The following is a 12,991-nucleotide window of genomic DNA, read 5'->3' on the forward strand; positions in this document are numbered from 1 at the left end:
AAAAAAAAAAAAAAAAAAAAAAAAAAAAAAAAGGGGCGGAGAATGTAGAGAGAGAGGGAAAGAGAGATGCGGACAGACTGAGCAAGAGAGAGGGCGGAGAATACAGGCAGAGAGACGTACGCACACACAGGGAGAGAGAGAGAGAGAGAGAGAGAGAGAGAGAGAGAGAGAGAGAGAGAGAGAAAAAAAAAAAAAAAAAAAAAAAAAAAAGGGTAGCCTAGAGCAGACAGGGCTCCAGCAGTTGGTCGGTATGTAGCAGCAGAGCTGACCGTCTGCCCGGGATTACAAAGAGGAAAAACGCGCCTTGGATAGAAAATATCACCAGCGGGATTAAAAATAAAACCACCCGAGGATGAGACACATACCGTCCGACTAAAGGAGACTGAAAACACGCCGATATTTCGCTGATTTAACACCGTTTTTGAACGAAAATGGCGAACGAGTCCCCGGCCAAAAGTCTGGTGGATATAGACCTGGCATCCCTGAGGGTGAGTACGTGTTTCAAAGACATTTTCAGAGTGCATTTTATTTGTTCGTGCTCAGAAATAAAAACACAACCATGTTGTAGGCAGTGCTGTTGTTGACACAACCCTGCGGTGGCTTTTCTTTGTCTAATATCCGCTGGCATAGGAGGCCAGCCAACCGGGCGCAGCCGGCTCTTACATCGAACGAACCCGATTGTAAATAGCTACAGGCAATCCATCAATCTATTTTTTTTTTTTTTTTTACATTTTTTTTTAATGCTTTTTAATTACAGGATCCTGCTGGGATTTTCGAGTTGGTGGAAGTGGTCGGAAATGGCACCTATGGACAAGTCTACAAGGTTGGTGTGAGCCTCCATATGTGTGTGTGTGTGTGTGTGTGTGTGTGTGTGTGTGTGTGTGTGTGTGTGTGTGTCTGTCTTAAAGCCCCAACCGAGGGAACAAACGGACGGAAACTGGAGCACAAACATGTGTATTTTTCCCCTCTCATGGGCTCTCAGGAACACGTTTATTCTAACATGTCCCCTCCCCTCATTGGGACCGGTGCAGTCTGGACTGGATTATCTCTCCGATAGCGCTTTGGCCTCTCACTGCTTCACATCCACATTCATTATGTTTGGATTGTAGCGATGCAAACATCACCCCAGACCACCTATTTTGCTACCAAATAGGTCCCTCCTCCTTTCACCCACACCCCAGTAAAAAAATATTCCCTGCATACTTAAAGCTTTCCAATGGGACTGATCAGGCCAACCCCATCCGTGCATGACAAGCCCTCACCACGCTGACCGACTTGTGCGCCATTGGGTGGGCGGTGTTTCATTGCGCATTTGTGCACACTATTGCCCAGCAGGCCTTTTGCTGGAGTGGCTCTGTGCTGCATTTATGGGGATAGGCCTGTTCATCCCAACACGCACACGCACACTGGAAAAGGCATCTGATGGAGACCCGGTTGCCCCATCAGAGATGAGCAGCGACATCATCCTGCCGTTGCCTTGTAGAAATGAGAGCAGAGGAAAGAGGAGGACATAGTCAGAGCTGCTGGATCTGCCCAGGCTTTTACTATGATGTTTAATTTGGAAGTAATCTGAGGAAATGTGAATTTTGTTGTGTGTGTTTGCTTGAAATGATGTCATGTGAGACAGAAGGCAGCTATAGGTGATATTCCCATGATTATTATGACTTGTGAACTTGTCGCATCATCGGATAACTCTACTCGCAGATGTTTCAAGACAAACTGAGCTGTGTCCAGCTGTAATTGACTCTCATTAGCTTGTGGCTAGAAAATATTGACCCATGTGCTGTCTTTTCCTGCTGTGTTGCATTGCAGCAACGGAGTTACAATTCCAAACTCCTTTTGGAACATATCCAAGTGAAGTTGGACCTAGACTGAGGTCGCTGATCTGCTAGGTAGCTTTTATGGAAACCCAGCGAAAGTTCTGATGTTCGCATCATTTAGGACTATGTTCTCTACAGCTACAGAGAAAGCATGTTTTAGTCCCCCGTTTGAATTATTAAGACAGAGAAAAGTGTACAAATATATACATTGTTGAAGATGCGCTAAGTTGGCGTCCACTGAGCCCCTGACAGGCCCGGCCCAATTACAGCCAGAGGTTGGCTGTATGTACTGCTAAATATGCCAACGTCTTGTGACACTGAAGCAGAGCCAGAGGTGATTCTGTCACTTGAATGTCATGAGAATACACACCTGGAGACAAGTCGATTTTGCAGAGGTGGAGAGCAGCAACATCTGTAAATGACAAAGCTCCATCCTCAGGCTTTCATGTTACTTCTGCTGCAGATTCTGTACATTAAATGATGGTGTTAAAAGGGTCACATCAGCCTGCTGTCTGACATGTACTAGACATCATAGGGTAAAAAAAGTCTATGTGGACTTCTTGTATGGCATACACTTGCTATTGCTCTGCAGTTTATTGGGCGAGGCGCATGGTAAACGTAACATAAAGTAACTAACATACAGTATGATGTGCTCCAGAAAATCATAAAGTAAATATGAGGAGCCATTTTGGGCCTTGAAGTGATGTCTGAGAAAGCACAGCTGACGGGGATGTTACTCACCTGAATTGCTGCAACAAAATGAGGTTGTAAAACACTGAATCACCACTCGCCTGTAAGCTCATGCACATCAATGTCTTTCTTTCATGATGATCAGTTAGTCGGCATTAGAGCTGGGCAATATATCGATATTATATCGTGATATGAGACTAGATATCATCTTAGATTTTGGATATCGTAATATGGCATAAGTGTTGTCTTTTCCTGGTTTTAAAGGCTGCATAACAGTTAAGTGATGTCATTTTCTGAACTTACCAGACTGTTGTAACTGTTCTATTATTTGCCTTTACCCACTTAGTCATTATATCCACATTACTGATGATTATTTATCAAAAATCTCATTGGGTAAATATTTTGTGAAAGCACCAATAGTCAACACTACAATATTGTTGCGGTATCGATATCGAGGTATTTGGTCAAAAATATCGTGATATTTTCTCCATATTGCCCAGCCCTAGTCTGCATAAGGAGTTTGAGCAGGAACCTAAACAGTTGGCATTGGCTCTCACATAGGGCTGGCTATCGCCAATGATTTCTAGATTTGATTCTGATTTACAAGGTTCCGATTCGATTACATTTTTGATTCAATGTCAATTAGGTTAGGTACATTTCGGTTAAAATACCAGTTTTGCTTGGATATAAAAGAGATTCTCGGAACGTATGCTGTACAATACATTGTACAAGCAAGAAGCAACCCTCAGATATTTTGTATCCATTAAGAACTGAACCCTGAAAAGTTTGTTTAAAGTACTTTTTACTTAACAGAACTAACATTATATTAACATAATTAACATTTTATGTATCAATATCAGATCACTCAAACAAAGATTGACTTTAATTGGAGAATCGATTATTTGAACCCAGCCCTACTTTCACACTTGTTTCAGGGTAAACAGGACCTCGCAGGGTTATTTTACACATGTACAATATTCAGAGAACAATCTAAGGTCTACTGTATCTCCAGTTCTGCCTCTGAGGATAACACAAATGACCAGCAGCATTGAATGATTCCGTTGCTGAGACGAGAGTCACTTTAAATCAGATTGTGTGGTCATGGACAATGAGTCACGCCCTAGGGCGAACCTCAGTGAACGCCGGCTCTGCTGTTACCTCACAGTGTGAACGTTGAAATGTCTCCTCATAATTGAGCACGGTGACGGCCGTATGGGTGTGTGTGGTCATACCTTTTTGTGCTGGGAGTAAACAATACCCCTGAAATCACATCTTGATTTGCTTTGAGGGTTTTTTTGTGGCTCGGTGGAGGATGGCGGCTGCTGTAAACGTTTCATTAAAGAAGCGGACAAGTGGTTGTGGAAATGCTCAGATGCTCTTGAACACAAATTAACCCTGACATTTTGAGTTTAGTTCCTCAGGATTCAGTGAATCATAACTACGTGTACCATGCAAGTTTGAGGATGAACCAAGCTCCTTTTTTTTTTCGTCTGCGCTGCCTTGCCTCGCATACATCTGACCAAAAGTGTGTGTGTGTCTGTGTAGACACACATTTTCGTGTGTCTGTGTGTGTTTGGGTCGGCGATTGGTTGGGCTTCCCATGCCGGCGAATAGCTGCAGAGCACCGTCTGCAGCTATTCGCCAAGGCTTGTTGCAGCTGTGTGCACCGACAACAGCTGTTGAGATGGAAAAATAAAATAGGGGTGGGGGGTACAAAAGAGAGAGAAGCACTCCCTCTTTAAACATCAAAGTGCTTTAGTTATATTAGGCCTGAAATGTCAGACATCAAGCTGGTGTTCATACACTATCCACTAGACTCAAATCTGTTAGTCAGAAAGATTGAGTTCTAAAATGTTTACTTTTAAGTGAAACATCTGTCAGCATGTTTTCAATTTCACTTATTTTCCATGCCAATTTCTTGATACTCGTAGTGATCAGCCTTACTCTGACTTGTTCAACAATAGTAATAAGTATTTCTAGAAAATGCACCTGGGTAATTTATATATATATATATATATATATATATATATATATATAGATAGATAGATAGATAGATAGATAGATAGATAGATAGATAGATAGATAGATAGATAGATTACCCAGGTGCATTTTCTAGAAATACTTATTACTATTGTTGTACTATTTACTATTGTGTGTGTGTGTGTATCTATCTATCTATCTATCTATCTATCTATCTATCTATCTATCTATCTATCTCTCTCAATTTTCCCCTACGAAAAAGTTAGTTGGCTAGCAAATGTATTGTGTATGTGGAAATTGTCTTTGGTTTTATGACCAGGCACAAATTAAAAACAAAACAAGGCGGTAAATTGAGGACATTCATCAAGAACAAAACATCCTGTGACTGAAAAAAGAAGAAGAAACAAACATGAATTCCAAAAACGTACACAGATAAGGTAAAATAACCCAAACTACATTAACAACAACCAAGTGTAACAAAGGTCAGAGGTCACGTGTTTTTGTTTCCATTAAACGGTGGGAGGTAAAGGAAAAGTTCAATCAGAGCTGAAGGAATTTTTAAAACTCTGGGGTAAGACCACACTCAGCATGTGGGGCTGGGAATCCCCCTTTCTGAGGAAATGGTTTAACCCATTTAAGACTTGCTGAATTACTGAGCTTCTCTCCTTCAACCACAGCTGTGATTGTTTCAGCCTCGCTGAGGCAGGCTGCCTTTTAAGTTTATAAAATGAGCAAACAAATCAAACTTTTGGGACTTTTTTTTTTTTTTTTGCTTTATTCTCTAAAATAGAGAAAAGATGGGGTTTGTTGGTGGGGGTGTCTGCAGAGAGAGCGAGTGGATGTTCGTGAGGAAGTAGTGAAACAGCGGAAGTCATCAGTGCAGTGAGGAGAAGTTGGTGGCTTTGTTGTGATGGCCAGATTAGAAAACCACAGCCCTGTTCCTGTCGCTCATGAAATGACATGAAGTGATAACATGAGGCATAAATTCTGCTGACTGGGTGATATGGGATGTAGATATGCAATGCCGATAAAGGTGTTATTCAGATGCTGATCATTTGTGTGGATGCTGTTACCGTTAAAATTGATTTAATGATCGTCATGCTCAAGAGTGAAAAATACCCATCAGTCTTTTCCAGATTCAAAGGGTTCAGCTTGATTTTGCTTGATTTGTCCGACCGACAGTCAAAAAACTCCCAAAAATATCAAATTACAATCATATAAAACAGAGAAAAACACAAAATGTGTACATTTTGGAAGCTGGAAATACAGAGTGTGAGAATTATGAACATTGCTGATCGTTTATCTTCTGTCGGATCAACCCTAGATCTTTACGTCGCCACATGCACCGGATATATTATTTAGTTACCATACTACTGCACAATCTGAAAATAAATGCATACATTTGCATGTGAAAAAAATAACAAACGAAAATAATGAGCTTCATTAATGAGACTCTAAAACTCTGCGCTGAAACCAGACGGACAACTTTGTCACTCTTTAAATGAATTACCAATGTCAAATGAATGGCGATAAACAGTCAGAGCACTGCACTATTTTCTGTAACTGATTAGGGAGAACCCTTAATCGTATCAGTTTCTCACTCTGATGCACTGTATTGTAATCTCCGTTCCCTAACCTGTCATTTCAGTGGTAGGTGAGGATTTCTCTCGAGCCTTCCTCCCCTTTTTACCAGGGAATTTCCAGTGACGATATCGTGCAGTGTAGATAAAGGTTGTTCCCTTTGAAGCTAACGTTAGTCCTGTTTACCTTTTTTAGATCGGAGGACGTAAAGCGTCTGCGGTAGGGTCGACATCTTTGCAGCTCTGTCTTTTCTTTCAAATATTTAACTTCCATCCATGCTGCTGTACATTCTGGGGAAAGACTAGTACTAAACTTATGAGATGACTTGACGGGTAACCAGTGCAGAGAAGTATAAGAGTAGGTGTGATATGATTTGACAGCCAGACCTGCAGGCAGGAAACATTTATATTTTTTGTAGGGTTGCAGCTAATGATTATTTGCATTATCTATTCATAAATTAATCTAGGCCTCAAGACGATGTCTTCAAAATGCTACACGTTGCAGTCTGACACCCAAAGGAAAATCCTCACATGAAATTTATGTATAAAACTGATAACAAAAACAGCCCTTCAAAGCCACTTTACAGCTTCTCCCCAACCTGACATTTTAACAGGAAAGATGTTTTTTTTCTGTTGCTGATAAAGTGAAGCTGGGTGCGGCTCTACAGTAGCGGCCTGTCATCAGCAGGGCACAGCACCATCACTGCGAGTTCCTCTGAGGAAATGCACCGCAGCAATTCACTGAATGCACTGCAGATCTGTCAGATGCCATGCTTTTATCCTCCTGTTAATCCACATCTGGAGCTGAAAAAACAAGAGCTGCAAACACTGAAAAAATATCACAAGTCCTAAGTTTTAGTGTCCCATAATGGTGTAAATAAGGGCTGCAACTAATGATTATATTATTGAGTACTCTCTCAATTATCATTAAAAATGTTATATACTAAATTAGCAAAATAGAGTCCAAGGCGATGTCTTCAGATAGCTTGTTTTGTCTGAACCCAAAACATTTTTTATTTATAATGATATAATACAGAGAAAAGCAGCAAATCCTCACATTTTAGGAAGTGGAAAACAATGAATAATTAGCATTTTTCTTGATAAATTACTTTTTTTGACAATTAATTGATTAGCAAAAATGTTGTATAATATTTCTAGTTTACCGACTAGTCATTCAATAAAAATAATGGCTTCAGCAATAGCATCTTCCATCTTGACAAGAACAGCTTTCTAGGGAACGCTGAATATTTAGAATTGTTGGCATGTGAAAAGCTATTCTTAAATGCATTTATACTGAAATATATCAACCTAAATAATTGTCCATCAAGTCCTTTTAGCTTAAGTCATCAGAAGAATAGTATTACACACCTCTTAAATGTTTATTGTTTTCTACTTATTCCAGTTCTATGGGGAGCTATTTATAGGCCGGTCCCTGCTCTGTAAAGTTGAACTACAAAGCTGTCAGAAGGAATAGACTCATGCAAAGCTGGCTCACAGACCTTCCGGCTATTCAAACTGGAATGTTAGTCGTGTCTGCGGTGACCTTTCACAGCGCAGGAAGTGAAGTACGGCGCGACCACCAACAACAGCAGCAGCAGTAAAGCTGTGTCTCCACTGGGAACTTTTCTTTACAGTCAAAACTAGTGTTCTCTACCGTGCCCTTTCCAATCAGAAGAAGTGGAAGCTCTGCCACTGATAGCAGCAACAGGAACTTGACTTTGTCATGATTTACGATGGAGAAGTCGTGCTGCTTTGTGTTCCCAACCAGGGCTGCACCTACTAAGTATTGTTTTCAATGTTGATGAACAAATACCGAATCTTTCAGTGTAAAGGCTCAACCACAAGTGACCAAACACCCAATACACCAGAGCCCAAAGTGACTTCTTTAAAGCAACACTAGAGCACTTTTTCCGCTTCGGTCCCCCTACAGGTTGGAAGCGGAATTGTCGGTTACATTACATTATGCAAGTATGCCAGATCGGGTAGCGGATCTGTAGTTCGAATGAGACATTACGACAGCGGTAATGGACAATTCTGCTTCCAACCTGTAGGGGGGCTGAAGCGGGAAAAGTGCTCTAGTGTTGCTTTAAACTGCTGTTTTTTAAGAGCTGTTGTCTGATAGTCTAACCAGGATATGTCATACATGCTAGCGGCTTTTTGAGGCTATTTCCCTAATTAATATGTCCCTAAAAGCACAAAGAACTTGAAGGATTAATTGCTACAGTACAAATGCACAATTAAAGATACAGTGATTATCCTGATTGGATAATTATTAATTCCATTCAATATTCTTGATACACTGAGTAAGGTTTAGTATGAAATGTATCTGCAGTTTTTGCTGGTCAAAGCACTGCCAGTACACTTATATGGCAATTAACTGTTAAGAATACTGAAGCAAAGATTATACATTGATGACATATTAAATGAAATCACAAGTGGTTTCAAAGAGTAATTATAGAAAAAAGATTTTTTACACAAAGGTGACATTCTTCGTACTGCTGTTTAATGAGTCTGTTAGCAGTGACCAGCTCTGCCTGCTAGCTACAGTTTAGCTAAAAATAAGACCCAGAGCCTTAGACAGTATCTGGGTCGCGTTCCTTGATACTCACTGTGTGCACTGATGCAGTGACCGTGCTGCTGCTTCATACATCATGAGAAAGATTTCTGTGCTTTTGTTTCCTATTTGCTGGCTTTTTAACACATTTGTTGGCATTTACTGCTGCCATTTTTTTTAAGCTATTGCCTTAAGAACAAGAGAGGCATCTTAAACTCTGGTCCGAAATCACAGCTTAACTGCCCCTTTTTCATAGTCCAGATAGCACTTTGTCAAGGGTAAACATCCATATAATAGTCTCATGACAGCCATTGTAAAAACCAACCACTTATGATGTAATTTAATGTAATGTTAACACATAAAGTTAAATAGTCTCTTAAGTTTGATAAGGCCTGCTATGATATATTTTTGACAGGTTATGTTGTCTAGGTTAATTTCAGGTTGTCATAACAAAGACATTGACAGGTTATATTGTCTTGCTTAAAGTTCCCATGGCATGAACATTTTACTTTATGAGGTTTCTCTGGGTATTCTGCTCTTCCTTTGAGAAAATGAAAGCTCAGATGGGCCAATCTGGAATCTTCCCTTTATGACGTCATAAGGGGAAAGGTTACCTCCCCTTTCTCTGCTTTGTCCAGAGAGAGAGAGAGAGAGAGAGAGAGAGAGAGAGAGAGAGAGAGAGAGAGAGAGAGAGAGAGAGAGAGAGAGAGAGAGAGAGAGAGAGAGAGAGAGAGAGAGAGAGAGAGAGAGAGAGAGAGAGAGAGAGAGAGAGAGAGAGAGAGAGAGAGAGAGAGAGAGAGAGAGAGAGACGCTTGCAAACAAGCGAAGCATGGCAGTTGGTCAAGGCCACACCACACGGCACGCTGAACTGCAAACTGTCAAATACACTGAGCTTGTCTTCACCACACCAAAGACTGTATGGGTTTTAGCTGCTGCGGTATCGAAGATCGCTTGCGGGGATTAGCTGCGAGCAAAACCATACAAATAGTCTCTAATAAATAATATTTTTTTTGCTAGATCTGGTTACAAAAGGAAATGAAGGTATCATTTTGACTGGAGAAGTTTTGATACTACTTGGAACTGGATTATTTCGGTCAATGGAGTACCGATACCCCACCCTACTCAACAGGCAAAAACCCAGAGATATTTTAGATTGCATAATTTGAAATCGTACAAGACAGAGAAAAAACACCAAATCTTCATTGAAGAAGCTGAGAATGTTGGACATTTTGCTTAATAAATGACTTAAACGAGATTCAACTAAATTGAGAATCAAAATAGTTTTCAATAAACTTCGTGGAGATCAACGAATCAATTAATACATGGAATAATTGTTTAAGTGCTGGAATTATCATGAACTCTAGAAGATGAAGTCTGTGAAAGTGAACGCTCTCATTAACAGAGCACTATCACACCCTGTTTGCCCTGCCCTAGTTTGACACCTCATTTCTCCTGCTAACCTGCTCTGGGTGGAAAACCCAAGCTAATATTTCCCTTCATTCTCTGCGTTTTACTTTTGACAACCCACATCCTAGATATGTTTTATCAGCCAGCAGGGTGTGAATGCACGGAGGCTGTGACAAAGATCATGACACAGCAAGTTCACGGAAAGAGTTTGCTGGCCTGCCGAGACGAACTGTTAAACACGAGTTTTGTGGAGAGAAGAAGAGTTTCCTTTTTCCTCCTCTGCCAGCCCACCCAGCCACAGGCCCATTCCTGAACCTGGATGAAGATGGAAAAAGCTATGTCTTCCTTTTCTCTGGGTACTTACAGCCCATCCTCAATGAGGAATGTAAGGGTCAGGGTGCACCCACAAGAGCAGAAGAGAGATGTTCTGATGAAGCAGAGGAGGAAAAAGGCTTTGAAACTAGGGACTGATGAAAGGGGTGTGGGGGGGGGGGATGGGGGGGCGGGGCAGCAGAGGAAGGTTGGTGGTTCCCGAACATCCCTCCTCCTTAACCCTGGTCAAGGAGGATATTGAGGGGGGTTTGATGGAAGGCACCGTGGCTGTAATCCCTCAGAAGGAGACGGCACACGCTGAGAGGAAAAGGAGGTGGAGTCATTAGGATTATTATCTAAATCATTTACTAGCTGCTCTTCAGTTTTCCCTCTTAAAAATGTAATTTGCTTAGTTTTTTTATGTCACAAGCTACTATTTGGTCCCTTGTGTCTGACAGCGATGATTCCTCTGTGCTGTACAATTTCTTGATTGAGTGAAATTATTATTATATACACTTTATAAACGTACTGTTGTCATGACTTGGGAGTGAGCTTGCTTCATCTCAAGGTGGTCACCCTCACTGTTACCTTGTAGTCACATCATATTGTTGGAAATTAAGAGGCAGCATCAACGGCGTGTTTGTTTCACTGAAACTACTATAAAAAAAACATCATAATTAACAAGTTACCACTTTTTATTGTTTTGGTTTTGCTCACTCCTGCAAGCATATATAGTGCAACTACAGTATGTGTTAATGTGGTGCTGGGTGGAGCGACGGATGCATGCAGACATTGCAGACAGATGGCTTCTTGTAGCGGTGAGGCAGTGATGCTGAAGAGAGACAGAGATTATTAACTGTATCTCACTGTTGTGTCAGGTGCAGTTGGTCAATTTTGTCAAAGGAAGAAACAAAATAAGTGATATTTTATTTTGAAAACCAACCCATTGTGTACTTATCCGCTGATCAGAGAGTTTATGATCTGAATGACAATTTTTTCAATTTTATGCTGTCATTTATTTTGTATGTAAAACAAAGCAAGGTATCAAATAAGGTATTTTCTTATCAAAACTGAACAAGAGACCACAGTATTTAACATTAATCAAACTAATCTTTTTTACGTCTGATGTTAGAAGGTGGCAGTGGACTCCAGCCAGCATATTAAAATAAATAAAAGTTTAGATTTTTCCCAATGAGGGCTGTCAAAACCAGTTTAAGTCTTCAAATTTAATTTCAATATCCCAACTGCTAGTCCAGTGATTTAATCTCTTCTTTTTCCTTCCTCTTCCTCATTTCTCTTTTGCTTCCTCATCTTCCCTCTCTTTGTCTTCTTCTTGTTCCTCTTGTCTTATTTCTAGTCAAACAATAACTCAAATCTTCCAGGACTGCTTTATTTTAAAAGTCGGACACCAAATAGTATGTTTAAAAGATTTTTATTTCCACTCAAATCCGACTCCCTTTACATCCATGAGTAAAACAGATCCTTAACTCTGCCAGGCCTTTAGGTTTAAACATCAGTGGATTAACTTCTACTTCTCTTGGCCTACATTGTGTTCAGTTAGTCTTGGTGGTGTCGGAGGTAAACTCTGGTTATCGTTGTAAATCTAAGACTAAATGTTAAATGGCTGAAATGTAATGAATGTTGAAAGCTGAGACTGTGGGGTTTGTTTCTGTTTTTTGTTGCGTGAAGAGGCTGTTGTGTGACTTAGACGGAAGGCGATTTGTGGTTTATTAGGTTGATTATGTGTCCTGTTATGGACAGACGTCCCTTTGTGTTTTCTCTTCTGTCCTTGGCTGCAGTCACACTGACAAGCAGACATGCTGATAGACACAATAATGTAGGAGAAATGTTTTAGTTTGAGTTTGCTTAATATTTTCTGTATGGTAAATCAATCATGCTTCAATAACTGCTGACGAGCCACAACGTCTAAATACGCGACGTCCATGCAGCCAAAACTAAAGTCCAGATGGAGAAGCAGGAAAAGGAAAATGGATCATCCAGCAATAAGAAAAAAAAAGAAAAAAAAAAGAACAGATATATCTGATGTTAAAGAGCCAGTACCACATAACATTTTCAACAAGCATCAGGACATGTGTTGTTATTCAGGAGGTTTGTCATTAGAGTAAATCTTTAGATCAAGTTGACACTGTTGCTAGCACAGTATAGCTTGGAATTAGTCAAAACGAGAATTCTCAAACACGCACGTTGATAGATTCCCCATGTGGTAGAGTCAACATCGCCATGAACCACAGAGTCCATCTATACATCCATCTTTTTTCTTAGCCTACTGTACATCATGAAAAATAATGTAGTTGCAAATTCAGAAGATTAGTAAAAAATACGAGTCTACAGCCTTGCTAGCGCCACTGTGCTTTGAGCTAAATACTAATGTCAGCATGCTTGAACGCTAACAGTGACAATGCTAACATGCTGATGTAAAACATTTAGTAATAAACAACCGAGGCAGATAAAAATGTCATTAGTTTTGCTGTTATTTGGTCATATATCAAAGTATTGTATTGGACCAGTTGGAATTTTGGCCTGGTGGTTGTTCATCCTGAGGGGGACATGAATGTGTTATGTTTTTTATATACCAATTTCATGCAAATCTGTCCAATAGTTGTTCAAACATTTTGCTCAAAACGTCA

The 12,991-nt window shown here is 40.3% G+C and overlaps 1 protein-coding gene across 12 annotated transcripts in view; it reads left to right on the forward strand.

Annotated features, from left to right (window-relative positions):
- The first annotated feature begins 216 nt into the window (after positions 1-216).
- The window catches only part of LOC120569244 (mitogen-activated protein kinase kinase kinase kinase 4-like), a 113,814-nt gene continuing 101,039 nt past the window's right edge, over positions 217-12,991 (forward strand). For all 12 annotated transcript variants that reach the window (XM_039817043.1, XM_039817044.1, XM_039817048.1 and 9 more), the window contains exons 1-2: positions 217-488; positions 758-823. In XM_039817043.1, the coding sequence (XP_039672977.1) occupies positions 432-488; positions 758-823 (123 nt within the window). In that variant the 5' untranslated portion in view covers positions 217-431. The remainder of the gene's footprint in view (positions 489-757; positions 824-12,991) is intronic.

Source organism: Perca fluviatilis, chromosome 12 (assembly GCF_010015445.1).
Source record: "Perca fluviatilis chromosome 12, GENO_Pfluv_1.0, whole genome shotgun sequence".
Lineage (NCBI taxonomy): Eukaryota > Metazoa > Chordata > Actinopteri > Perciformes > Percidae > Perca > Perca fluviatilis.